This window comes from Mustelus asterias, chromosome 18, assembly GCF_964213995.1.
Source record: "Mustelus asterias chromosome 18, sMusAst1.hap1.1, whole genome shotgun sequence".
Classification (NCBI taxonomy): Eukaryota; Metazoa; Chordata; class Chondrichthyes; order Carcharhiniformes; family Triakidae; genus Mustelus; species Mustelus asterias.
In genome coordinates, this window is record NC_135818.1 from 89,399,130 (window position 1) to 89,425,773 (window position 26,644).

Sequence of the window (26,644 nt, forward strand, 5' to 3'; positions counted from 1 at the left end):
ACCAGGAACATACTTTTGACTTCTCAGCAGTTTTTTCATCCTAAAGACTCAGTCTGTTAAAATCTCTGGTGCTCTTTGTTTCTCATCTTTTCTTTATTGTGTTTTTATTCTGAGAATAGGTCCCAACAAGACCCCTCCCTGCCTGTCCAGGTTTGAGTGTGAGTGGGGGAAAGTACCCAAAGTGATTCTGACTGTGGGATCTCACTCACCCGAAAGTTTAGTTAAGGGGGCGAGGCCAGAAAGGGGAAATTGAGTACCACAAGTGGAAACCAAGCCTTGAACTTGACCAGATGGTGGAGTGGGTGGGTGGGGTGGGGGGGGGGGGGGGGGCGGGGTGGAGAGAGGGTGGGGGAGTGAGAGGGGTGGAGAGAGGGTGGGGGAGTGAGAGAGGTGGAGAGAGGGTGGGGGAGTGAGAGGGGTGGGGAAATTGTCATTAGAGATTACAGTCAGGTTCTCCCCATCCCTAATGCCCAGCTTCCTCTCATAGTTTGATACGAGTCAAGAGGTCAAGAATCTATTTGGCTAGAGCTCAGAAACAAAGATGCAGTTATATTGTTCAGTGGTATAGGCCACCAACTAGTGGGAGGATGTAGAGGACCACATTTGCAAGGAAATTACAGTGAGGTGAAAAATGTGGAAGGTAGTTACAATGGTGGACTTTAGCTATTCAAATATCGACTAGGAATAATAGTGGCATAAAGGGCAATGAGGGGCAATAATCCCTAGAGTGTGTACATTTTCCACAGCCGTATCTTTCCAGTCCACCAAGGAAGGCACTGCTGGTTCTTGGGAGCAAGGTTGACCAAATGGATCAAGTGTCAGTGGGAAACATTTAGCGAATGGTGATTATTATAAGAATACAGATTTAAAGGAACTGGCATTGGAAGCAAAAGGGAAATCTTTTCACACGGAGTGAGTGGTTACGGTCTGGAATACACTAAGTGAAAGCGTGTTGGAGACAGATTCAACTGAGAAATTCAAAAAGTAATTAGACAGTTATCTAAAAAAGGAAGATTGTGCGGGGTTACAGGGAGAAGGCGAGAGAATGGCAGTGTGTAAAATGCTCAATTAGAGAGCCAGTGAATACATGATGGGCCGGGTGGTCTCCTTCTGCGCTGTAACAATTGTGTCTTTCTGAACTATACTGGCCAAAATGGTACATTTGTAAACTTGACCCAATTGCGAGCCTTGACCCTTTGCCTCCTGCTCAAAGGTATAATTTTAAACCCCATTGCAGAGCATTTTGCATATATTTCAGGCTGGCACACATAGTATAGTACTGAGAGAGCACTCACCTGTCAGAGGGTCAGTACTGAGAGAGCACTCACCTGTCAGGGGGTCAGTACTGAGAGAGCACTCACCTGTCAGAGGGTCAGTACTGAGAGAGCACTCACCTGTCAGGGGGTCAGTACTGAGAGTCAACACCTTCAGGAGAGGAGGGGACCCTGTATCCCAGTGAGAGTCAACAGCTTGAGGAGAGGAGGGGACCCTGTACCCCAGTGAGAATCAGCACCTTCAGGAGAGGAGGGGATCCTGTACCCCAGTGAGAGTCAGCACCTTCAGGAGAGGAGGGGATCCTGTACCCCAGTGAGAGTCAGCACCTTCAGGAGAGATGGGGACCCTGTACGCCAGTGAGAGTCAGCACCTTCTAGGGGCAAGACTAGGATTTTGATGCTCATTTAAGATGACGCTGAGTAGTAATCTTTTCTCTCAAAAGACTGTGGAAGCAGGGTCACAAGGAGTTACATTTTATTGGGGGTAGGCAGGAATGTGGATTTGAGGTTACCGTCAAATCAGCCATGATCCTACAGAATGGCGGAGCAGGCTCGAGGGGCCAAGTGGCTGACTCCTGCTCCTATTGTATGTTTGTAGTCTAGCTGCTGGGACCTGAGTGAAATTTGTCATGGGAATGCTGTTCGAAACATGTTTCCTCTTTGATGGGGGACTGCCTGGCGTTTACTGCCATTTCCCCTCTGGCTTCAGGTGGGATCAGGAATTTGAGCAGCTTTTAAAATGCACACCTTTCCCTCCCCACTCCTTCGTTGGACCTTGCCGCAATGAAGCAAGCAAATTTGGTCATTTAATTTGAAAAGCAAACCAACCCGTTGTGTTGTCACATTTGCCCCTAAGTGGGAGGAACTTTCCAAAGGGGCCATGTTTTTCAAGGTTCTGATGTCTTTTTTATTAATACAACAAAAGCAAACTTCAGAAGTAGCAGACCCAGATATTCTGCTAAATTCAACTTTGTAAAAAATTGCATGCAAAGATTCTTGAACTTACAAAAGAGTATTCTGGAATTAGCTGAGAACAATTGGGAAAGGAGCCATTGTTACATGTCTCCTTAGCTTGTGGTTATACCCTGGCGTTGCTCCACATGCTACATTTCTGTATCCTCCGAATAGGTAAGTAAAGAAAGCGCTTGTGTTTATGTAGTAAGGCCAGGACATTCCATCGTGCAGTATATTCAATGAAATACTTGTGAAGTAAAGTCGTGTGGTATGTAAATAATTGAACAACCATATTACTCACAGCAGGATCCCACATGGTGCAATGTGAAAATGAGCAGATAACCTCCATCTGGTGATGTTGATTCAAAATAGTGGCATGGAATCTTTTACATCTACCTGGGAGGGCAGATGGGGCCTCAGTTTAATGCGTCATTTAAAAGACAACGGCCAGAATTCTCCCCCTTGCTGTCAGTGAGAAGGGAGAATTCAGCGATTAGCCAAATCTCAGTTACTGCAGCAGGTCCAGAGAATCCCAGCTGTGAACAAGGTCAGAGAATCCGTCCCAACACCTCTGATATTGCAGCATTGCACTCAGTATGTCAGTGGGATTTTGTGCTCAAATCTCTGTTCAATTCTCTGGAGTGGAACTTGAACATCCGATTCTCCAGCTCAGAAGAACTTGGGATGGGCAATAAACCTTAGTCCTACCAGTTAGGCCCATATCCTGAAAATGAACTTGATTATAAAGATCCCTCTCTGCAACCTGTGCCAATTCCAGCAAATACTAAACCACCATTAGGTGCCAAAGAGAGATGTGTTCACTCAGTCTTGACTGTGGCATTCGACCCTGACCAGGCTGCTGCTCGTGTGTGAAGTGGAGAGAAGGACAGGGAGTTGAGTATCAATAAGTAATCTTTTCCCGACCCTATCACCTCCATCTCCTCAACAGGGTGCAAGGCATAACTGGAGGCAGATATTGATCCTCATGCCATGCTGCCTTACAAGATCCTCATGCCATGCTGCCTTATTTGGCTTTTGCTACCAAATAAACCTGTTGGACTTTAACCTGGTGTTGTTAAACTTCTTACTGTGTTTACCCCAGTCCAACGCCGGCATCTCCACATCATGCCTTACAATGATACAGCCTCATGTAGCATTTTGAGGGAGGAGAGAGGCATTGATAGAATATACTTTAGTGAATTAAGTACTTTTTTGACTCTTTTCCCAGTGTGCTCACTTGTTAACCATGAGACTCTCTCTCTTTCCATATATGTCCACACATACAGAGGTTCTAGGGATGGCACGAGATGGGAGCATGAGGTTGAGTGTGCATATAACACAGTGACAGGAGTGACTCCAAAGCAGAGATACCAGCCCACATCTGGAAGCCAGCAACTGCAGTACGCACTGCAACAGCTGCAACAACAACAGCAGCAATCCCGACAGCTACTGGACACCAGTCGAGCCCGGCACCAGGTAAAGGGGGTGAGGGTCTGTTACAATTGTGATGTTTATAAGATTGTTATGGCTTGCGACTGTGTTTCTAATTTAAGGTAAAATGAAGGTGGTCATGTGACCTGCTCTCAGGTTTAACAGCAAACCTGAGTGGCTTGCTTGTTGAGATGAAAGAGGGCCCAGCTTATTTTATTGGGAATAAGGTGCAAGGTGTTTACACTTGTAGACAGTGGAAACACCCTGAGTGCTAATAATAGATAGATGGACTGATAGTCTCCAAAGACCCATAAAACATTTGAGAAATTCAGATTTATACCACAGTTGTGGTGTTTATCCCACCATTGACTGCCAAGATAAAAGAGAGTTTGGCTTTCAAGGATGATTATTCAGCATTTCCACCTGGATACAAGGCCTATGTGATTCACACTGGCATGCATTTAAGAGGGGAAGCATCTAAAATATCTGGGAAAACTCTCAGGCAATGTTAGTCTGCCAGAATCTGGGAGAGGAGCTATAGGCAGCAAGATGCTGTGAGTGGGAGCTCGCACTCAACTTGAAAAGACCAAATTCATGAACAGTGAAAACGAAGCTGGAAGATTCTCCTAGTTTGTGTTGGAGGAAGAATCTCCAGGAAAAAAATCTCATTGTATAAGGTAGATCTGAGATTAAAAGTTTCCAGGCTGAGAAAAGAAAAGACCAGAGGTAAACCTCCAGCCGTTAAGAACCACCTTGGAGTAGATGCAGGAGAATTGAAATGGGTTTGCGGTTGTACCAAAAGCAAAAGGAGGACATTCTGCTTTGTGGTTTAAAATATGAGATGCCTGCAAAGATAATGTTTAGTGGGTAGTGCTTTTAATCTTTCGTCACAGTAGGAGTCTTTAGATGTGAAATCTTGTCATGCCATCCTTTCAGTTATTAACTGGAAATTCAAGTTTATTTTAAAACTTATTGGTCTCTATGGAGATCATAACAGAATGAGCATGGCTTTGATTTGATTTGATTTATTATTGTCACATGTATCAATATACAGTGAAAAATATTGTTTCTTGCGCGCTGTACAGACAAACGGGCAAAGGGAGAAGAGTGGTGCCTAGTAATGGGGGAGGGGGCAAGCATGGTAGCAGATAAAGCACCTGCAGCACAGCTGCATTGTGAATAGTAAATGGTGAGCAGCTGTTCCTTTCAGAAAGGCTGAGGTGATTATGTCCCTGGACCCCAGATCTTTTGGAGCGTATTAAGGGCGATTTCAAAGTGTGGCTTCATCAATCTTGTGTGGCCTTCGATATAAGAACATAAGACACTGCCTGTGCCACGCGACAGTGAGAGTAGGAATGGAATGAGGATAAATGCGTGGCTGAGGGACTGGAGCAGGGGGCAGGGATTCAGGTTTCTGGATCACTGGGACCTCTTTTGGGGCAGGTGTGACCTGTACAATAAGGACGGGTTGCACTTGAATCCCAGGGGGACCAATATCCTGGCGGGGAGGTTTGCTAAGGCTACTGGGGAGAGTTTAAACTAGTATTGTTGGGGGGTGGGAATCAAATTGAAGTGACTGGGAGAGAGGAGGTTAGCTCACAAATAGAGAAAGCTTGCCGACAGTGTGAGAGGGAGGATAGACGGGTGATAGAGAAGGGGAGCGCTCAGACCGAGGGTTTGAGATGTGTCTATTTTAACACAAGGAATGTTGTGAACAAAGTGGATGAGCTTAGAGCGTGGATCACTACTTGGAAATATGATGTGGTGGCCATTACAGAGACTTGGATGACTCAGGGACAGGACTGGTTACTTCAATTACCGGGTTTCAGATGTTTCAGAAGGGACAGGGAGGGAGGCAAAAGAGGTGGGGGAGTGGCACTGTTGATCAGAGATAGTGTCACGGCTGGAGAAAAGATGGACACCATAGAGGGATTGTCTACGGAGTCTCTGTGGGTGAAGGTTAGGAACAGGAAGGGGTCAATAACTTTACTGGGTGTTTTCTATAGGCCGCCCAATAGTGACAGGGATGTTGAGGAGCAGAAAGGGAATCAGATCCCGGAAAGGTGTAATAATAACAGAATTGTCGCGATGGGAGATTTTAATTTCCCAAATATCGATTGGAATCTCCCTAGAGTAAGGGGTGTAGATGGGGAGGAGTTTGTTAGGTGTGTTCAGGAGGGTTTCTTGACACAGTATGTAGATAAGCCTACAAGAGGAGAGACTGTACTTGATTTGGTATTGGGAAATGAACCTGGTCAGGTGTCAGATCTCTCAGTGGGAGAGCATTCTGGAGATAGTGATCATAATTCTATCTCCTTTACAATAGCGTTGGAGAGAGATAGGATCAGACAAGTTAGAAAAGTGTTTAATTGGAGTAAGGGGAATTATGAGGCTATCAGGCAGGAAATTGGAGGCTTAAATTGGAAAGAGGTTTTCTCAGGGAAATGTATGGAAGAAATAGAATAGAAACCCTACAGTGCAGAAAGAGGCCATTTGGCCCATCGAGTCTGCACCGACTACAATCCCACCCAGGCCCTACCCCCATATCCCCACATATTTTACCCACTAATCCCTCTACCTACACATCTCAGGACACAAAGGGGCAATTTTAGCTTGGCCAATCAACCTAACCTGCACATCTTTGGACTGTGGGAGGAAACCGGAGCACCCGGAGGAAACCCACGCAGACACGAGGAGAATGTGCAAACTCCACACAGACAGTGACCCAAGCCGGGAATTGAACCCGGGACCCTGGAGCTGTGAAGCAGCAGTGTTAACCACTGTGCTACCGTGCCGCCCCATGTGGCAAATTTTCAGGGAATATTTGTTTGGAGTTCTGCATAGCAACATTCCAATGAGACAGGGAAGTTATGGTAGGTTACAGGAACCGTGGTATACAAAGGTTGTAATGAATCTCGTCAAGAAGAAAAGAAAAGCTTACAAGAGGTTCAGAGAGCTAGGTAATGTTAGAGATCTAGAAGAGTATACGGCTAATAGGAAGAATCTTAAGAAGGAAATTAGGAGAGCCAGGAGGGGTCATGAGAAGGCTTTGGCAGGCAGGATTAAAGAAAACCCCAAGGCATTCTACAGGTATGTGAAAAGCAAGAGGATAAGACGTGAAAGAATAGGTCCTATCAAGTGTGACGGTGGGAAAGTTTGTATGGAACCGGAAGTAATAGCAGAGGTGCTTAATGAATACTTTACTTCAGTATTCACTATGGAAAAGGATCTTGGTGGTTGTAGTGCAGACTTGCAGCGGACTGAAAAGCTTGAGCATGTAGATATTAAGAAAGTGGATGTGTTGGAGTTTTTGAATAGCATCAAGTTAGATAAGTCTCCGGGACCGGATGAGATGTACCCCAGGCTACTGTGGGAGGCGAGGGAGGAGATTGCTGAGCCTCTGGCGATGATCTTTGCATCATCAATGGAGATGGGAGAGGTTCCGAAGGATTGGAGGATTGCGGATGTTGTTCCTTCATTCAAGAAAGGGAGTAGAGATAGTCCTGGAAATTATAGACCAGTGAGTCTAACCTCAGTGGTTGGTAAGTTGATGGAGAAGATCCTGAGAGGCAGGATTTATGAACATTTGGAGAGGTATAATATGGTTAAGAATAGTCAGCATGGCTTTGTCAAAGGCAGATCATGCCTCACGAGCCTGGTTGAATTTTTTGAGGATGTGACTAAACACATTGATGAAGGAAGGGCAGTAGATGAAGTATAAATGGACTTCAGCAAGGCATTTGATAAGGTGCCGCATGCAAGGCTTATTGAGAAAGTGAGGGGGCATGGGATCCGAGGGGACATTGCTTTGTGGATCCAGAACTGGCTTGCCCACAGAAGGTAAAGAGTGGTTATAGATGGGTCATATTCTGCATGGAGGTCGGTCACCAGTGGAGTGCCCCAGGGATCTGTTCTGGGATCCTTACTCTTTGTGATTTTTATAAATGACCTGGATGAGGAAGTGGAGGGATGGGTTGGTAAGTTTGCTGATGACACAAAGGTTGGAGGTGTTGTGGATAGTGTGGAGGGATGTCAGAAGTTGCCGCGAGACATTGATAGGATGCAAGACTGGTCGGAGAAGCGGCAGATGGAGTTCAACCCAGATAAGTGTGAGGTGGTTCATTTTGGCAGGTCAAATAGGATGGCGGAATATAATATTAATGGTAGGACTCTTGGCAGTGTGGAAGATCAGAAGGATCTTGGGGTCCAAGTTCATAGGACGCTCAAAGCAGCTGTGCAGGTTGAGGCTGTGGCTAAGAAGGTGTATGGTGTACTGGCCTTTATCAATCGAGGAATTGATTCTCGATTACAAAGGAGGAAGTGTTAGGTTTGTTAGAGAATATAAAGACTGACAAATCTCCAGGGCCGGATGGAATCTATCCAAGGCTGCTCAGGGAGACGAGAGGTGAAATCGTTGGGCCTCTGACGCAAATCTTTGTCTCGTCACTGGACGCAGGTGAGGTCCCAGAGGATTGGAGGATAGCTAATGTGGTCCCGTTATTTAAGAAGGGTAGGAAGGATAACCCGGGTAATTATAGGCCGGTGAGCTTGACGTCCGTGGTGGGGACGTTGTTGGAGAAGATTCTTAGAGATAGGATGTATGCGCATTTAGAAAGGAATAAACTCATTAACGATAGCATGGTTTTGTGAGAGGGAGGTCATGCCTCACTAACCTGGTGGTGTTTTTTGAAGAAGTGACCAGAATGGTTGACGAAGGAAGGGCCGTGGATGTTGTCTATATGGACTTTAGTAAAGCGTTTGACAAAGTCCCTCATGGTAGGCTAGTGAAAAAGGTTGGATCTCATGGGATAAAGGGGGAGGTGGCTAGATGGGTGGAGAACTGGCTTGGTCATAGAAGACAGAGGGTGGTAGTGGAAGGGTCTTTTTCCGGCTGGAGGCCTGTGACTAGTGGTGTTCCGCAGGGCTCTGTATTGGGACCTCTGCTGTTTGTGATTTATATAAATGATCTGGAAGAAGGAGTAACTGGGGTGATCAGTAAGTTTGCGGACGACACAAAATTAGCAGGACTTGCAGATAGTGAGGAGCATTGTCAGAGGCTACAGAAGGATATAGATAGGCTGGAAATTTGGGCAAAGAAATGGCAGATGGAGTTCAATCCTGATAAATGCGAAGTGATGCATTTTGGTGGGAATAATGTAGGGAGGAGCTACACGATAAATGGCAGAACCATAAAGGGTGTAGATACGCAGAGGGACCTGGGTGTGCAAGTCCACAGATCTTTGAAGGTGACGTCACAAGTGGAGAAGGTGGTGAAGAAGGCATATGGCATGCTTGCCTTTATAGGACGGGGCATAGAGTATAAAAGTTGGGGTCTGATGTTGCAGTTGTATAGAACGTTGGTTCGGCCGCATTTGGAATACTGCGTCCAGTTCTGGTCGCCATACTACCAGAAGGACGTGGAGGCTTTGGAGAGAGTACAGAGGAGGTTTACCAGGATGTTGCCTGGTATGGAGGGGCTTGGTTATGAGGAGAGATTGGGTAAACTGGGGTTGTTCTCCTTGGAAAGACGGAGGATGAGGGGAGACTTAATAGAGATGTATAAAATTATGAAAGGCATAGATAGGGTGAACGGTGGGAAGCTTTTCCCCGGGTCGGTGGTGACGTTCACGAGGGGTCATAGGTTCAAGGTGAAGGGGGGAGGTTTAACACAGATATCAGAAGGACATATTTTACACAGAGGGTCGTGGGGGCCTGGAATGTGTTGCCGGGCAAGGTGGTGGAGGCGGACACACTGGGAACGTTTAAGACTTATCTAGACAGCTATATGAACGGAGTGGGAATGGAGGGATACAAAAGAGTGGTCTAGTTTGGACCAGGGAGCGGCGCGGGCTAATTGTTCTTTGTTTCTCGTTTCAAGGCTTCATTCTATGATCATCTTGCTGGTGCCAGTACAGAGCGAGACTGCGGATAGTTGGGAACCTGTCTCGGGGGCAGGGAATTCAGATGGTGTTCGTAAAGCAGAAGTGGAAATGAATAGGGTTGGGAAGCATTTTCTGATCAGGGCCAGTGTGATCTCCTGGACTCGTTTTGATCGCCTCAGGGGGTCGGAGAGGAATTTCCCAGATTTTTTTTCCCCATATTGGCCCTGGGGTTTTCACTCTGGGTTTTCGCCTCTCCCTGGAGATCACATGGTCTGGAATGGGGGGGTGGGGGTGAGTTAATAGGTTGTGATGAACAAAGCATCGTAGCTGTGAGGGACAGCTCGGTGGATAGGATATTAGGATGTAGATAGGCTGGAAAATTGGGCGGGGATCCTGGATTCAGGATTCAATCCTGGACCGGGGAGCGGCGCGGGCTTGGAGGGCCGAAGGGCCTGTTCCTGTGCTGTATTGTTCTTTGTTCTTTGAATTGAGTTTCGGAGTCATGAGATAATGTTGCAGCTATATAAGACCCTGGTCAGACCACACTTGGAGTACTGTGCTCAGTTCTGGTCGCCTCATTACAGGAAGGATGTGGAAGCCATAGAAAGGGTGCAGAGGAGATTTACAAGGATGTTGCCTGGGTTGAGGAGCATGCCTTATGAGGATAGGTTGAGTGAGCTCGGCCTTTTTTCCTTGGAGAGACGAAGGATGAGGGGTGACCTGATAGAGGTGTATAAGATGTTGAGAGGTATTGATCGAGTGGACAGTCAGAGGCTTTTTCCTGGGGCTGAAATGGTTGCCACAAGAGGACACAGATTTAAGGTGCTAGGGAGTAGGTACAGAGGAGATGTCAGGGGTAAGTTTTTCACTCAGAGGGTGGTGGGTGCGTGGAATGGGCTGCCAGCAACCGTCGTGGAGGCGGATTTGATAGGGTCTTCTAAGAGACTTTTAGATAAGTACATGGAACTTAGTCAGATAGAGGGTTATAGGTAAGCCTAGTAATCGCTAAGGTAGGGACATGTTCGGTACAACTTTGTGGGCTGAAGGGCCTGTATTGTGCTCTAGTTTTTCTATGTTTCTAAGAACTCGGAGCAGGAGTAGGCCATCTGGCCCCTCGAGCCTACTCCGCCATTCACTAAGATCATGGCTGATCTTTTCGTGGACCCCACTAAGCTCCACTTACCCGTCCGCTCACCATAACCCTTAATTCCTTTACTTTCAAAAATGTATCTATCCTTGCCTTAGAAATATTCAGTGAGGTAGCCTCAACTGCTTCACTGGGCAGGGAATTCCACAGATTCACAACCCTTTGTGTGAGGAAGTTTCTCCTCAACTCAGTCCTAAATCTGCTCCCCCTTAATTTGAGGCAATGCCTCCTAGTTCTGGTTTCACCTGTCAGTGGAAACAATTTCCCTGCTTTTGTCTTATCTAATCCCTTCATAATCTTATATGTTTCTCTAAGATCTTCCCTCATTCTTCTGAATTCCAATGTGTATAGCCCCAGTCGACTCAGTCTCTCCTCATAAGCCAACCATCTCAACTCCGGAATCAACCAAGTGAATCTCCTCTGCACCCCCTCCAGTGCCAGTATATCCTTTCTCAAGTAAGGAGACCAAAACTGTACACAGTACTCCAGGTGTGGCCTCACCAGCACCTTATACAGCTGCAACATAACCTCCCTGTTTTTAAACTCCATCTCTCTAGCAATGAAGGACAAAATTCCATTTGCCTTCTTAATTACCTGCTGCACCTGCAAACCAACTCCTTGAGATTCCTGCACAAGGACACCCAGGTCCCTCTGCGCAGCAGCATGCTGCAATGTTTTACCATTTAAGTAATAGTCCATATGAAAATGAGATCTTTAATCATAACATTACTTCAAACTATAGAAAAGAAAGCAGAATCCTTGCATTTGTACCAGAAGATTGTCTCTGCACATGTCACGGTGGCACAGTGGTTAACACGGCTGCCTCACAGCTCCAGGAACCCGGGTTTGATTCCCGGCTTCAGTCACTGTCTGTGTGGAGTCTCCACGCTTTTCCCATGTCTGCGTGGGTTTCCTCCTGGTGCTCCAGTTTGCTCCCACAGTCCGACAGACGTGCTGGTTAGGTGGATTGGCCATGATAAATTCCCCCTCAGTGTACCCGAACAGGCACCAGAGTGTGGCAACTCAGGGATTTTGACAGTAACTTCATTGCAGTGTTAATGTAAGCCTACTTGTGACAATAATAAATAAACTTTTATGCAATGAATTACTTTATGGACTGAATTAACTGTTGAGGTTAGTATACGTTAGCCAAAGCTCCCTCTCTGTGTTGGGCCAGTTTAAATAATAATTTCAGTACTCTGGGTGTTACAATATATCTAGAATTCTGAAGATAAACATCCGACTGTTTTGACCTAGTCTAATTGTCCTGTCTTTGGGAGGTGCTGATTCTTGCTAGGCACAGTCCCCTGGGCATCAACAACCCGCTGGTACCTCACCCATGGAACATTCTCCGCTGTATCAGACTGCGAGGCAGAATCACAGCTGAGCCTGACCTAATCCCCAGCCAAATCTACATGTACACCAATAATACAAGCAGACACACAGATAGTGTGAAGTGTAGTTCAGTGCGTAGCACTCTCACCTTTGAGTCCCAATCCAGAGATTTGAGTACATATTCCAGCTTAACACCCGAGTGTAGCACTATCAGAGATGCTGTCCTTCAGAAAAGAGGAGGCCCTGTCAGCCCTCTGCACGGGTGCAAAATTTGGCCAATGTTTGAAGAAGAGCTGGGGAATTCTCCTTCGTCGTCTGGCCAGTATTTATCCTGCAATAAAAATCACAAGAAACAGATTGCCTGCTCGTTATCCTGTTGATGTTTGTGGGATCATGCTGTGTATAATTTGGCTGCCATCTTTCCTACAATACAACAGTGACTACACTTCAAAACTATTTAATTGATTTTGAAGTCCTACTCTCATCTCAGCATGATGTACAGTGAAGTTGAATTCAGGGCCTAAAAAGCTGGCGCAATGCTGGACCCAATTTAGAATCGAGTTATAGATTAGTTGCAGCACAGGAGGCAATTTGGCTTATCGATCCTGCCAGCTCTCTGCAAGAGCATTGTAACTGGTCCCACACCGCTGCACTTTCATACAAAAGGTGCTTATCTAATTCCCTTCTGGAAACCACAATGGAATCTGCCTCCATTACACACAGTGTATACCAGTTCCTAGACATTCGATGCAAAAAGAAGTTTATATTCCATGACATTACCCTGCTTTGTCCATGCCATACATGTGCCAGGAACCAAATTGGTCAGGGTACCCTGTTTTCAGCTTGTATGTCGACTTGAGACTGGCATTAGGCCTGAACATGCGCTTGAGGCTCTTTTGTCTCCACCCTCGAGACACTAACTCTGTTTGTCTCCCTGGGGTGGAGATGCCGGCATTGGACTGGGGTAAACACAGTAAGAAGTTTAACAACACCCTCCCAGGTTAAAGTCCAACAGGTTTATTTGGTAGCAAAAGCCCCACAAGATTTCGGAGCCTTAAGCCCCTTCTTGAGGTGAGTGGGAATTCTGTTCACAAACAGGGCATATGTGAGTTTGTGTCTTTATATGAAAGGCATAGATAGGGTGAACGGTGGGAAGCTTTTCACCAGGTCGGTGGTGACGTTCACGAGGGGTCATAGGTTCAAGGTGAAGGGGGGGGGAGGTTTAACACAGATATCAGAAGGACATATTTTACACAGAGGGTGGTGGGGGCCTGGAATGCGCTGCCAGGCAAGGTGGTGGAGGCGGACACACTGGGAACGTTTAAGACTTATCTAGACAGCCATATGAACGGAGTGGGAATGGAGGGATACAAAAGAATGGTCTAGTTTGGACCAGGGAGCGGTGCGGGCTTGGAGGGCCGAAGGGCCTGTTCCTGTGCTGTATTGTTCTTTGTTTTGTTCTTGACACGGGGAGAATGTGCAAACTCCACACAGACAGTGACCCAAGCCGGGAATCGAACCCAGGACCCTGGAGCTGTGAAGCAGCAGTGCTAACCACTGTGCTACCGTGCTGCCCTGGAATCCCTCCCGAAACCTCCTCATGTCTCTACCTCTTTCTCCTCCCGTGAGACGCTCCTTAAGGACCTGGGGAGCCCGGGGGGGGGGGGGGGCGGCGGTTTGTTGTCAGTACAAGCTCGATGGGCCAAGTGGTCTCCTTCTGCACTGTAGATTCTATGATTCTATATGGTACAGGAATTGAACCCATGCTGCTGGCGTCTCTGCATCACAAACCAGCCTTCCAGCCAACTGATCCCCACAATAATCATTATCCTACAGAAAATATCTCGAGGAACATAGAACATAGAACATAGAACATTACAGCGCAGAACAGGCCCTTCGGCCCACGATGTTGCACCGACCAGTTAAAAAAAAAAACTGTGACCCTCCAACCTAAACCAATTTCTTTTCGTCCATGAACCTATCTACGGATCTCTTAAACGCCCCCAAACTAGGCGCATTTACTACTGATGCTGGCAGGGCATTCCAATCCCTCACCACCCTCTGGGTAAAGAACCTACCCCTGACATCGGTTCTATAACTACCCCCCCTCAATTTAAAGCCATGCCCCCTCGTGCTGGATTTCTCCATCAGAGGAAAAAGGCTATCACTATCCACCCTATCTAAACCTCTAATCATCTTATATGTTTCAATAAGATCCCCTCTTAGCCGCCGCCTTTCCAGCGAAAACAATCCCAAAATACAGAAAATATCTCGAGGAAGCCCAAGATTCAAGAGATTCTGTCCTTCAGGGTAATATTGCGAACTTGGCTAACTCTAGTAAGGGTTGTATTTTGTCAGTCCTTTAAACATTTATCTCCAGTCAAAATCTACAGTTAATGTTATCTGCTCAATGGAGGTGAACACATCTGGCCTTTCTTCCTGTGAGTCGAAGTGATCTTCCAATGCTTCAGGTCATTTTCCTTCATTTTTCTCATTTGCTTTGGAGGGTGACAACCTCCCAGATTCCTAACAATGCTGCTGATAATCTGACTGATTTTGTGGTATACATTACAGCTCCTGCAAGAATCTAAACAATCTTTTCTTATCTACCCTTTATCTCCATTATTTCTTCGTCAACTTCCTCACTGTGAAGGTCGGGGAGTCTAAAACTAGAGGGCATATGTTTAAGGTGAGAGGGGAGAGATGCAAAAGGGTCCAGAGGGGCAATTTTTTCACACAGAGGGTGGTGAGTGTCTGGAACGAGCTGCCAGAGGTAGTAGTAAAGGCGGGTCCAATTTTGTCTTTTAAAAAGCATTTAGATAGTTACATGGGTAAGATGGGTATAGAGGGATATGGGCCAAACACGGGCAATTGGGACTAGCTTAGTGCTAAAAGCTGGGCGGCATGGACAAGTTAGGCCGAAGGGCCTGTTTCCATGCTGTAAACCTCCATGACTCTAACAAATGATAGAGACTGATATGTGCCTTTAAAGAAGCCTTTAGCACCTGCCCTAATGTCTCATGATGTGACTGGGTGTCAGATTTTGTTTCACAAAACTGCGGTGGTGTCTTACAACATTAAAGGTATAAGATAAATATAAATGTATTTGTATATGGGCTTGTGGCTAATGACAACAAGCACCCTGATTAATTGGAAGAAAACTGGGACAGATAGCAGGAGATACTATTTTACACAGAGAGTTGTGAAGCTGTGAATGAAGCACAAACCATGTGAATATTTAAGATTAATTGAGTGAGATAGTTGATGGAAAGAATGATGTGAATGGGATGGGTTTATGGGATTAGGGAAGGCAATGGCCTAGTGTGCACTCACCTGATGAAGGAGCAGCGCTCCGAAAGCTCGTGCTACCACATAAACCTGTTGGACTTTAACCTGGTGTTGTGAGACTACTTACAACGGCCTAGTGGTATTATCGCTAGATCATTAATCCAAAACATCAGGTAATGTTCTGGAGACTCAGGTTTGAAACCCACCACGGCAGATGGTGAAATTTGAATTCAATAAAAAATATCTGGACTTAGATATTACTGATAACCATGAAACCATTGTCAATTGTCGGAAAAACCTATCTGATTCACTAATGTCTGATGATGCAGCTGTATAGAACGCTGGTTAGGCCACATTTGGAGTACTGCGTCCAGTTCTGGTCGCCGCACTACCAGAAGGACGTGGAGGCGTTAGAGAGAGTGCAGAGAAGGTTTACCAGGATGTTGCCTGGTATGGAGGGTCTTAGCTATGAGGAGAGATTGGGTAAACTGGGCTTGTTCTCCCTGGAAAGACGGAGAATGAGGGGAGATCTAATAGAGGTGTACAAGATTATGAAGGGGATAGATAGGGTGAACGGTGGGAAGCTTTTTCCCAGATCAGAAGTGACGTTCACGAGGGGTCACGGGCTCAAGGTGAGAGGGGCGAAGTATAACTCAGATATTAGAGGGATGTTTTTTACACAGAGGGTGGTGGGGGCCTGGAATGCGCTGCCAAGTAGGGTGGTGGAGGCAGGCACGCTGACATCGTTTAAGACTTACCTGGATAGTCACATGAGCAGCCTGGGAATGGAAGGATACAAACGATTGGTCTAGTTGGACCAAGGAGCGGCACAGGCTTGGAGGGCCGAAGGGCCTGTTTCCTGTGCTGTACTGTTCTTTGTTCTTTGAAACCTGCCGTCCTTACCTAGCCTGGTCTATATGTGACTCCAGAGCCACAGCAATGTGGTTGACTCTCAAATACCATACAAAGGCAACTAGGGATGGGCAATAAATGTTGGTCAGCCAGCGACACCCATGTCCCACAAATGAATAAAAAAAATGGAGACTGCTCTTTTAGGAGAGAAACACCAACAGAGACTGGGGGTGGAATTTTCCAGCCGCACTCGCCCCAAGGCCGGAAAATCCTGCCCGAGGTCACCGGACCTTTGCATGGTCCATGTCCCCCTGCCCCCGCTACGATTCTTGTGGCAGGAGGACCGGGAAAATTCCGCCCTAAATGTCCTGATTCTAAGGAGTCTCAACAAGCTCTAACTGTGGTGTTAGATTTTGGATGGAGAAAGGGACTAGAAGGCTCCTTCATCACCTTAGAACATAGAACATAGAACATTACAGCGCAGAACAGGCCCTTCGGCCCACGATGTTGCACCGACCAGTTAAAAAAAAAACTGGAAGTAACACAGCAGCACACCTTGTTAACACATGTGCCATGTGATGAGGTCCTTGACCAGGAGGGGCCCTGGTCTTATTCCTAATCTATCCTGAGTGGGACATTGGAGCAGTGGGTTTATTGCATTCTGGGCAGTGGAAAAGGAAAGCCTTAGGCAGAGTTCCGGCTCCTGTCATACTTACTACACAGGTCACCACCATTAATCTGTGCTGCTGTGTTACTTCCAGCAGCAGATATCACTTGCTGCTAATTTGGTATGAGCTAGTGATCACAGGTGTATCGCCAATCTGACCTGAAATTCATTAAATGCATTTATACAACAGAGATCCCCTTTGGCCCATGTAGTTTTATTATTAAATAACCACGGATTGCGTTTCCTTAACAGAGTCAGAGTATTACACTAGTATTACGCTGGAAGCAAGCCAAAATAGTGTGCGGAGGCGTTCCTGGAAACTGCTTTCCCTTGAAAAACAATAGGGAGTCAAAGGAAAATATGTTTCCGATTGACTGTTTTTCGCTGAGGGTCAGGATCCCTCCAGCTTCAAGTGACCTCCACAAATTGCAGAACATTACAAAGTGAATGTCAAGGAGTTTGTGTGTGTTTTAAAAAAATTATAATCTACTGGGATGTGGGCGTCGCTGGCTAAACCAATATTCATTGCCCATCCTGAATTGCCCTTGAGAAGGTGGTGGTAAGCGCTACGGTCCATATGGTGTAGGTACACCCACAGTGCTGTTAAAAAGTAAGTTAGTTCCAGGATTTTGACCCAACGGCAGTGAAGCAACAGTGATATATTTCCAAGTCCGGATGGTGTGCAACTTGGAGGGGAAATGAGAGATGATGCTGTTCCCACGACATTGCTGCCCTTGTCCTTCTTGGTTGTGAAGCAAGTTGCACACAGCATCCTCTGGATCCAGTACAATGTAGATTGCAGCTACATTGTACTGTAAGAACTCGGTATTGATTCCTGTGGGAGTCTGTACCTCAGTCCCCATTCCTGTAAATGGTGACAATCTTTTGTGTAACCTTGCTCAAATGATGATAAAGTTCTCTTTTGAATAATGTTTAACTTGATTGTTCATTTCAAATCTTGCTTCCTTTCTGATGTTTCCCAGCTCTGTCTGAACAGCCTGATGTTATCACTTAATGATTCCTGCCACTTATTTCAAACAACTGGGACGTGTATTGGTGAATGCAGCTGTAGAGACATGTCACTCAATACAAGCTTTTGTTTTAATTTGAAGATTACAGAAACCATGTGTGGCTGCTGCTGAGCCAAGCCATAGTATTCATGTTCACAGTTAATGGACAGCAACAGCATAACCTCATGCACCCTGGACACCAGCCAGCAGCCTATATTAATATCCCGGCTCTCAATTCAATGGACAGTTAGCTTTGTACTCAAAAATAGGTGAGCCATGTGCTCTAATGACCTCAACCGTGCACTTACAGTGGGAGCAAACAAATGGCTGGTGGGATATACAGAGAAAGCACACATTGGAGTGATTAGACAGGGCCATCTTCAGGAGAGGAGGGGACCCTGTACCCCAGTGAGAGTCAGCATCTTCAGGAGGGGAGGGGACCCTGTACCCCAGTGAGTCAGCACCTTCAGGAGAGGAGGGGACCCTGTACCCAGTGAGAGTCAGCACCTTCAGGAGAGGAGGGGACCCTGTACCCCAGTGAGAGTCAGCACCTTCAGGAGAGGAGGGGACCCTGTACCCCAGTGAGAGTCAGCACCTTCAGGAGAGGAGGGGACCCTGTACCCCAGTGAGATCAGCACCTTCAGGAGAGGAGGGGACCCTGTACCCCAGTGAGAGTCAGCACCTTCAGGAGAGGAGAGTCTTTAACCTGGTGTTGTGAGACTTCTTACTCTTTTTCAGAGTCATACAATCCTTACAATGCAGAAGGAGGCCATTCAGCCCATTGAGTCTGCACCAACTCTTCAACAGAGCACCTTACCCAGGCCCTATCCCTGTAAGTCCATGTATTTACCCCGCTAATGCCCCTAACCTACATATCTTTGGACTCTCAGGGGCAATTTAACATGGTGAATCCACGTAACCTGCACATCTGTGGACTGGGAGGAAATTGGAGCACCCAGAAGAAAGCCACACAGACATGGAAAGAATATGCAACTCCACACAGTCACCCAAGTCTGGAATTGAACCATGTGCTGTGAGGCAGCAGTACTAACCACTGTGTTCTTACTGTTCTTATGATTCTGAGAAGAGTGGTCTTTGAGTGATTTGGATGGGTTGCTTCTTGTAGAGTCATTCTAAAGTTGAGGTAGAGATGAAAAGAATAGGGAAACCTGAGAGAGAAGTGAAATGCTGAAATACACAATAGCTCACTCTTCACTGGAAATGTTAACCTGACTTCTCTCAGAACCTTGGTGCATTTCCATCGTGCTCTGTTTTAACATTGAGAAATTGCAATGTTCAGCAAGCCCTTTGCAATTCCCCGCCACGCTTCTGGATCCTGTGCAGGAGCATGGTTACTGGGTGAAACTGGGCCACGTACGACAGTTTCTGAAACAGGGGACTGAAAGGGAAACAGCTTTGACACCCATCTCACCTTCAACCCAAACACAACATCTTCAGACAGCACTCAACAAAGGAACAGTAAAGTGGAACAAATGGAGGCTTTTTTTTTGCTAACTTGGAATAGTGCTCGGATTTCTAAGCACCAGTAGCTTGTGATTGACTTGCCATGCTTTATTTAATTATATGATTCAATAAAAATACATTCTTTCATGGCTCCCCTGGGATCAGTCTCTACATGACTGCAGAGGCATTCCTGTTCTGAATATTAAGCACTTTGAAGTTCTTCTTGGCCAGTGCTGCTCAATAACTTTCTATTTAATCTTAAACTATGCTTTGCTCGAAGGATATGCTTCTCCTCAGAGTGGTCGGATGTGGGTCTATGGTTTTAATCTGACCCTTTCTCTCACCTGGAGCATGAAGGTTCATCGCTGCAATTCCTCTGTTGACAAGTGAACAGAGCGCAAGAGGGAGCAGCACACTCACCCCCATGTGAATGGGAATTTCTCAAGCTGACTAGACCAGGAATGGCAAGTCAGGAGCAAATCAGCACAGTCCCTGCTAGTGTGATTGAATAATCACCAGTCTGGCTGTGACCATTGCTAATCACAGCCCAACGAGTCCATTCAGCCCATGTGGAACTCTCTGAGTGAGCGTGTAGCTTCCATGGACAGAGTCACCCTCACACAGTCATCTGTGTCTTGTTCAAATAAATCCCTCTGCTCCAGTCTGGGAGCCGGGCTCCCTGTTCATACATCAGCAAAGTGCCACTTTTGTAGTCTATCCCACTTCCCCCATTTTGGTGTACCCTCTCCAATGTATGAAGCTGCACATATTAAATCATTGTTGCAAGGGAAAGCACAGATAATATTGCAATGGAAAGTATGAAGTTTGGTGTAGACTAGAGTTTACAATGTCTTCATGGAGTGCCAGACCTCCCATTGTTCTTTCATCTTGGAGTGTTCAATGATTGTCTTTCAACCACATGGCACCCGTCCATCTGGCACGCACACAACATCGGGAGATTAGTTCATTGCAGAGATTTCTCTGTCATGGATTGTAAGTATAAAAATGTTTCGCTTGGAGCTGAAAAATAAACAATTTTTCAATCTGTCTCTGGCCCTGAATGCAGACCCAGGTACTGACACTTTACTGTGTAGAAAGCCAGTGACTATTTGAAGTCATCTGCATGACAGACTCAGCGTCTACAAGGGAGACGCACTGAACAAGTACAGCAGGGAGAAGATGGAATAGTTTGGTTCATTCTGAACAGTAATAGCACAGAATATTGCAAAAGCAAAAGAGCACGGATGTTGAAAATCTGAAATAAAAACTAAGTGTTGGAAATACTCAGCAGGTCTGGCAGCATCTGTGGAGAGTGAGAGAGGGAAAGAGAGAGACAGAGTTGATGCTTCAGACCTGTGATCTTTCATCAGAACGGAGAAAAATCAGAAATGGAATAGGTTTAGAGCCAGTGAAAGGGAAGGTCTGTGATAGGGTGGAGGGCAGGAGAGATTAAGTGACAAAAGGTTTCATGGTACAAAAGCAAAGGGGCGAGTCATGGTGCAGGCACAGAAACAAAAGATGTGTCTCGATTAGATGTGAATGGCAGGGCAGCAAATGCAAAATAAAGGAATTAAGAACAAGAAGAAAATGAACCAGCAAAAATCCTTTTGTTATTTGATCTGTCCTGTATTTCACACTGTGACAGGCGTTCCATCTGTTCTTCTGAGAGGCAGATGCAGCCTCAGTTTAAGATTTCATCCAAAAGGTGCTACACTCCCTCCATACTGTCTCTCTCACTTGGCTGCACTCCCTTTGTACTACCCTTCTCACACCCTCAGTGCTGACCCTCCAATAGCACAGCACTCCCTCAGCACTGACCATTCAACGGTGCAACACTCCCTCATAGGAATTAAGAGCTAGGAGCAGGAGGAGGCCATTCAGCCCTTCGAGCCTGCTCCACCATTCAATATGATCATGGCTGATCTCATCTCAGCCTCAACTCCACTTGCCCGTTCTCCATAACCCTTCAAACCCATTACCGATTAAAAATCTAACTCCTCCTTAAATTTACTCAATGTCCCGGCATTACCCGCACTCTGGGGTAACGAATTCCACAGCTTCACAACCCTTTGAGAGAAGTAGTTTCTCCTCAACTCTGTTTCAAACCTGCTACTAATAACCTTATCCTAAAACTATGACCTCTATGTCTACTTTGTCAATACCTTTTATCATTTTTTTATTCTTCAATTAGATTTCCTCTCATTCTTCTCAACTCTAGACAGCACAGGCTTAAACTACTCAACCTCTCTTCATAAGACAAATCCTCATCTCTGGAATCAATCAAGTGAACCTCCTCTGAATGTGTCTAATGCCTCCACATCCTTCCTCAAATAAGGGGACCAAAACTGTGCACAATACTCCAGGTGCGGCCTCACCAATGCCTTGTATAGTTGCAGCAACACTTCCTAACCTTTCTACTCTATTCCTTTATCTATAAATGCCAAATTCCTTTACTTTCCTTATTATTTGCATACCAGTGTCTGTGACTTATGCACGAGGACACCCAGACCCCTCTGCACCGAAGCATCCCAAAGTCTCAGTCCATTTAGATAATAAGTTGCCTTTCCATTTTTCTGACGAAAATTGAGAATCTCACATTTATCCACGTTAAACCCCATCTTTGGCATTTTGGCCCACTCACCTAACCTATCTATATCCATTTGTAAATTTCTTGTTTCCTCATTGCAACTTACTATCCCACTTATTTTAATGTCATCTGCAAGTTTGGCGTTAATACCCTTGTCCCTGTATCTAAATCATTAATATAGATTGTAAATAGTTGGTCCTGAGGACCGAACACTATGAAGTCCCACTAGTTACAGCTTACCAACCAGAAACAGACCAATTTATCCTGACTCTCTGCCTTCTGTCAGTTAGCCAGTCTTCTATCCAAGCTAATAGATTACCCCTAATTCCGTGTGATCTTATCTCGTGTATTAACATTCTGTATGGCATGGTGGCACAGTGGTTAGCACTGCTGCCTCACAGCTCCAGGGCCTTGGGTTCGATTCCTGGCTTGGGTCACTGTCTGTGTGTAGTTTGCACGTTCTCCCCGTGTCTGCGTGGGTTTCCTCCCACAGTCTGAAAGACGTGCTGGTTAGGTTGATTGGCCATTCTAACTTGCCCCTTAGTGTCCCGGGGTATATATGTTTGAGGGATTGGAAGGGTGAATATGTGGGATTTCGGGTATAGGCCTGGGTAGGATTGTTCTCAGTGCAGACTCGATGGGCTGAATGCCCTCCTCCTGCGCTGTAGGGTTTCTATGATAACCTTATCAAATGCCTAGGGGCGGCATGGTGGCACAGTGGTTAGCACTGCTGCCTCACAGCACCCCAGACCTGGGTTCGATTCCTGACTTGGGTCACTATCTGTGTAGAGTCTGCACATTCTCCCTGTGTCTGCGTGGGTTTCCTCTGAGTGCTCCGATTTCCTCCTATGGTCTGAAAAACGTGCTGGTCTTGGCTAAATTCTCCCTCAGTGTACCTGAACAGGCGCCGGAGTGTGACGACTAGGGGATTTTCACAGTAACTTCATTGCAGTGTTAATGTAAACCTACTTGTGACTAATAAGTAAACTCTTAAAAAAACTTTGCATGAAATCCAGATATACTACATCTACAGGATCCCATTATCCACATGGCTTGTTAAATCTCCAAAGAACTCGAGCAAATTAGTCAAACGTGATTTACCCTTCATAAACCATGCTGACTCTGATGGATTGCATTTTGACTTTCCAAATGTCCGGTTATTACTTCCTTAATAATGGATTCAAACAATTTCCCAACATATGTGAATCATCAACAGCCACAGGTGAGGTGCCTGAAGATTGGAGGATGGCAAATGTTGTGCCTTTGTTTAAAAAGGGCTGCAATGAAAAGCCTGGGAACTACAGGCCAGTGAGCCTCACATCTGTACTGGGGAAGTTGTTAGAAGGTATTCTGAGAGACAGGATCTACAGGCATTTAGAGATGCAAGGACTGATTAGGAACAGTCAGCATGGCTTTGTGAGTGGAAAATCCTGCCTCACAAATTTGATTGAGTGTTTTGAAGGGGTAACCAACAAGGTAGATGAGGGCAGTGCAGTTGATGTTGTCTACATGGACTTTAGCAAGGCCTTTGACAAGGTATGGTAGATTGTTGCATAAGGTTAAGGTACCGCATGATAGGTTGTTGCATGAGGGATCCAGGACGAGGTAGCCAATTGGATACAAAATTGGCTTGATGACAAAAGACAGAGGGTGGTTGTAGAGGGTTGTTTTTCAAACTGGATGCCTGTGACCAGAGGTGTGCCTCAGGGATCGGTGCAGGAAGCACTGTTATTTGTCATTTATATTAATAATTTGGATGAGATTTAGAAGGCATAGTTAGTAAGTTTGCAGATGACACCAAGGTTGGTGACATAGTGGACAGTGAAGAAGGTTATTTTGGATTGCAACGGGATCTTGATCAATTGGACCAATGGGCTGATGAATGGCAGATGGAGTTTAATTTAGACAAATGCGAGGTGATGAAATTTGGTAGATTGAACCAGAGCAGGACTTACTCAGTTAATGGTAGGGCGTTGGGGAGAACATAGAACATAGAACAGTACAGCACAGAACAGGCCCTTCGGCCCACGATGTTGTGCCGAGCTTTATCTGAAACCAAGATCAAGCTATCCCACTCCCTATCATCCTGGTGTGCTCCATGTGCCTATCCAATAACCGCTTAAATGTTTCTAAAGTGTCTGACTCCACTATCACTGCAGGCAGTCCATTCCACACCCCAACCACTCTCTGCGTAAAGAACCTACCTCTGATATCCGTCCTGTATCTCCCACCACGAACCCTATAGTTATGCCCCCTTGTAATAGCTCCATCCACCCGAGGAAATAGTCTTTGAACGTTCACTCTATCTATCCCCTTCATCATTTTATACACCTCTATTAAGTCTCCCCTCAGCCTCCTCCGCTCCAGAGAGAACAGCCCTAGCTCCCTCAACCTTTCCTCATATGACCTACCCTCCAAACCAGGCAGCATCCTGGTAAATCTCCTCTGCACTCCTTCCAGCGCTTCCACATCCTTCTTTTGTGAGGTGACCAGAACTGCACACAATATTCCAAATGTGGTCTCACCAAGGTCCTGTACAGTTGCAGCATAACCCCACGGCTCTTAAACTCCAACCCCCTGTTAATAAAAGCTAACACAGAGTTATAGAACAAAGAGATCTAGGGGTACAGGTTCATAGCTCCTTGAAAGTGGAGTCGCAGGTGGACAGGGTGTTGAAGAAGGCATTCGGCATACTTGGTTTCATTGGTTGGAACATTGAATACAGGAGTTGGGACGTCTTGTTGAAGTTGTACAAGACATTGGTAAGGCCACACTTGGAATACTGTGTACAGTTCTGGTCACCCTATTATAGAAAGGATATTATTAAACTAGAAAGAGTGCAGAAAAGATTTCCTTGGATGCTACCGGGACTTGATGGATTGAGTTATAAGGAGAGGCTGGATAGGCTGGGATTTTTTTCGCTGGAGCATAGGAGGCTCAGGAGTGATCATATAGGGGTCTATAAAATAATGAGGGGCATAGATCAGCTAGATAGTCAACATCTTTTCCCAAAGGTAGGGGTATCTAAAACTAGAGGGCATAGGTTTAAGGTGAGAGGAGAGGAATACAAAAGCGTCCAGAGGGACAGTTTTTTCACTCAGAGGGTGGTGAGTGTCTGGAACAAGCTGCCAGATGTAGTAGTAGAGGTGGGTACAATTTTGTCTTTTAAAAAGCATTTAAACAGTTACATGGGTAAGATGGGTTTCGTGGGATATGGGCAAAATGCGGGCAATTGGCACTAGCTTAATGGTAAAAACTGGGTGACATAGACAAGTTGGGCTGAAGGGCCTGTTTCCATGCTGTAACAGAAGTTAAACTAACTGGCCTATTTCCTACTTTCTACCTCCCTCCCTTTCTGAATAAGGATGTTAAATTAGCACTTTCCAATTCACTGGAATTTCCCACATCCAGGGAATTTTGGAATCTTATAACCAATGGATCCACTATCTCCACAGACACTTCCTTTAATACCATCAGGCTCTGGGGTCTTGTCTGTCTTCAATCCCAATAGTTTGTTGAATACTTTTTCCCTATTGATGATGATTTTTCTAAGTTTCTCCCTTTCTGTTTCCTCTGCATTATCTGTTAGCATTGGGATGGTGCAGTGTCCTCCACCACGAAAACTGAGGCAAAATACTGATTTAGCACCTCCGCTATTTCTGTGTTCCTCAATATTAACTCCCTGGTCACATTGTCCAAGGGACAACATTCACTTTGGCTAATATTTTATTTACTTATGCAAGCTTCTGCTTTCCATTTTTTATATTTTGTACTATTTTTTTCCTAATCTACCTTTGCTGTTTTTATTACTTTTTTAGTAACCCTTTATTGATTTTTCAAAGTTTCCCAATCTTTCAGCCTGCCACTCGACTTTGCAATATGGTATGCCTTAGTTTTTGTCTTTATGTTGTCTTTAACTTCCTTGTTTAGTAATGGATGTTTTATTCTCCTCTTGCAACCTCCTTTCCTCTCTGGAATATATATTTTAGTTCGAAGGAATTGAATATCTCATTAAACAACTGCCACTGCTCATCAAGTGTCCTACCTTTTAGCCATCCTGCCCAGTGCACTAGGGCCAAGTCCGTCCTCATGCTTAATGTAATTACCTTCGTTTAATTCCAGAATGGGGCTCCAGTTTCTCAACCTCAAACTGAAATTTTAATTCTATCATACTATGATCACTCTTCCCCAGAGGATCCTTAACTATGAGGTCATTAATTAAGCCCTGCTCCGTCAGTACTGATCTTCCAACAGTATGGTGCTCGCTCGGTACCAGCCCTTCGAGAGTGCATCACACCCTCAATACTGACCGTTCAACAGTGCGGTGCTCCCTCAATACTAACTCTTCTCCAGAGCGGCACACCTTCAGTATCGACTGTCCGGCACTGCAGCACTACCTCAGTGCTGACCCTCCGAAAGTATGGCGTTCCCTCAGGACTGACCATTGGCCAATGCAGCACTTTCTCAGCACTGATAGTCCAATAGTAGCACTCCCTCACGACTGACTTTTTGTTAGTGCGGCAGTCCCTCAGTGCTGACCCTCCATCAGTGCAGCACTCCCTCAGCACTGACCCTCTGACAGTGCGGCACTCCCTCAGTACTGACCCTCCATCAGTGCAGCACTCCCTCAGCACTGACCCTCTGACAGTGCGGCACTCCCTCAGTACTGACCCTCTGACAGTGCGGCACTCCCTCAGTACTGACCCTCTGACAGTGCGGCACTCCCTCAGTACTGACCCTCTGACAGTGCGGC

The 26,644-nt window shown here is 45.8% G+C and overlaps 1 protein-coding gene across 4 annotated transcripts in view; it reads left to right on the plus strand.

Moving 5' to 3' along the window:
- ttll5 (tubulin tyrosine ligase-like family, member 5) overlaps positions 1-26,644 on the plus strand; it is a 340,921-nt gene that overhangs the window by 272,221 nt on the left and 42,056 nt on the right. For 3 of the 4 annotated variants that reach the window (XM_078234550.1, XM_078234552.1, XM_078234553.1), the window contains one exon: positions 3,515-3,704. In XM_078234550.1, coding sequence (XP_078090676.1) covers positions 3,515-3,704 — 190 coding nt within the window. Of the gene's footprint in view, positions 1-3,514; positions 3,705-26,644 lie in introns of those variants that run through there. The other variant, XR_013500071.1, reaches the window with a different exon arrangement.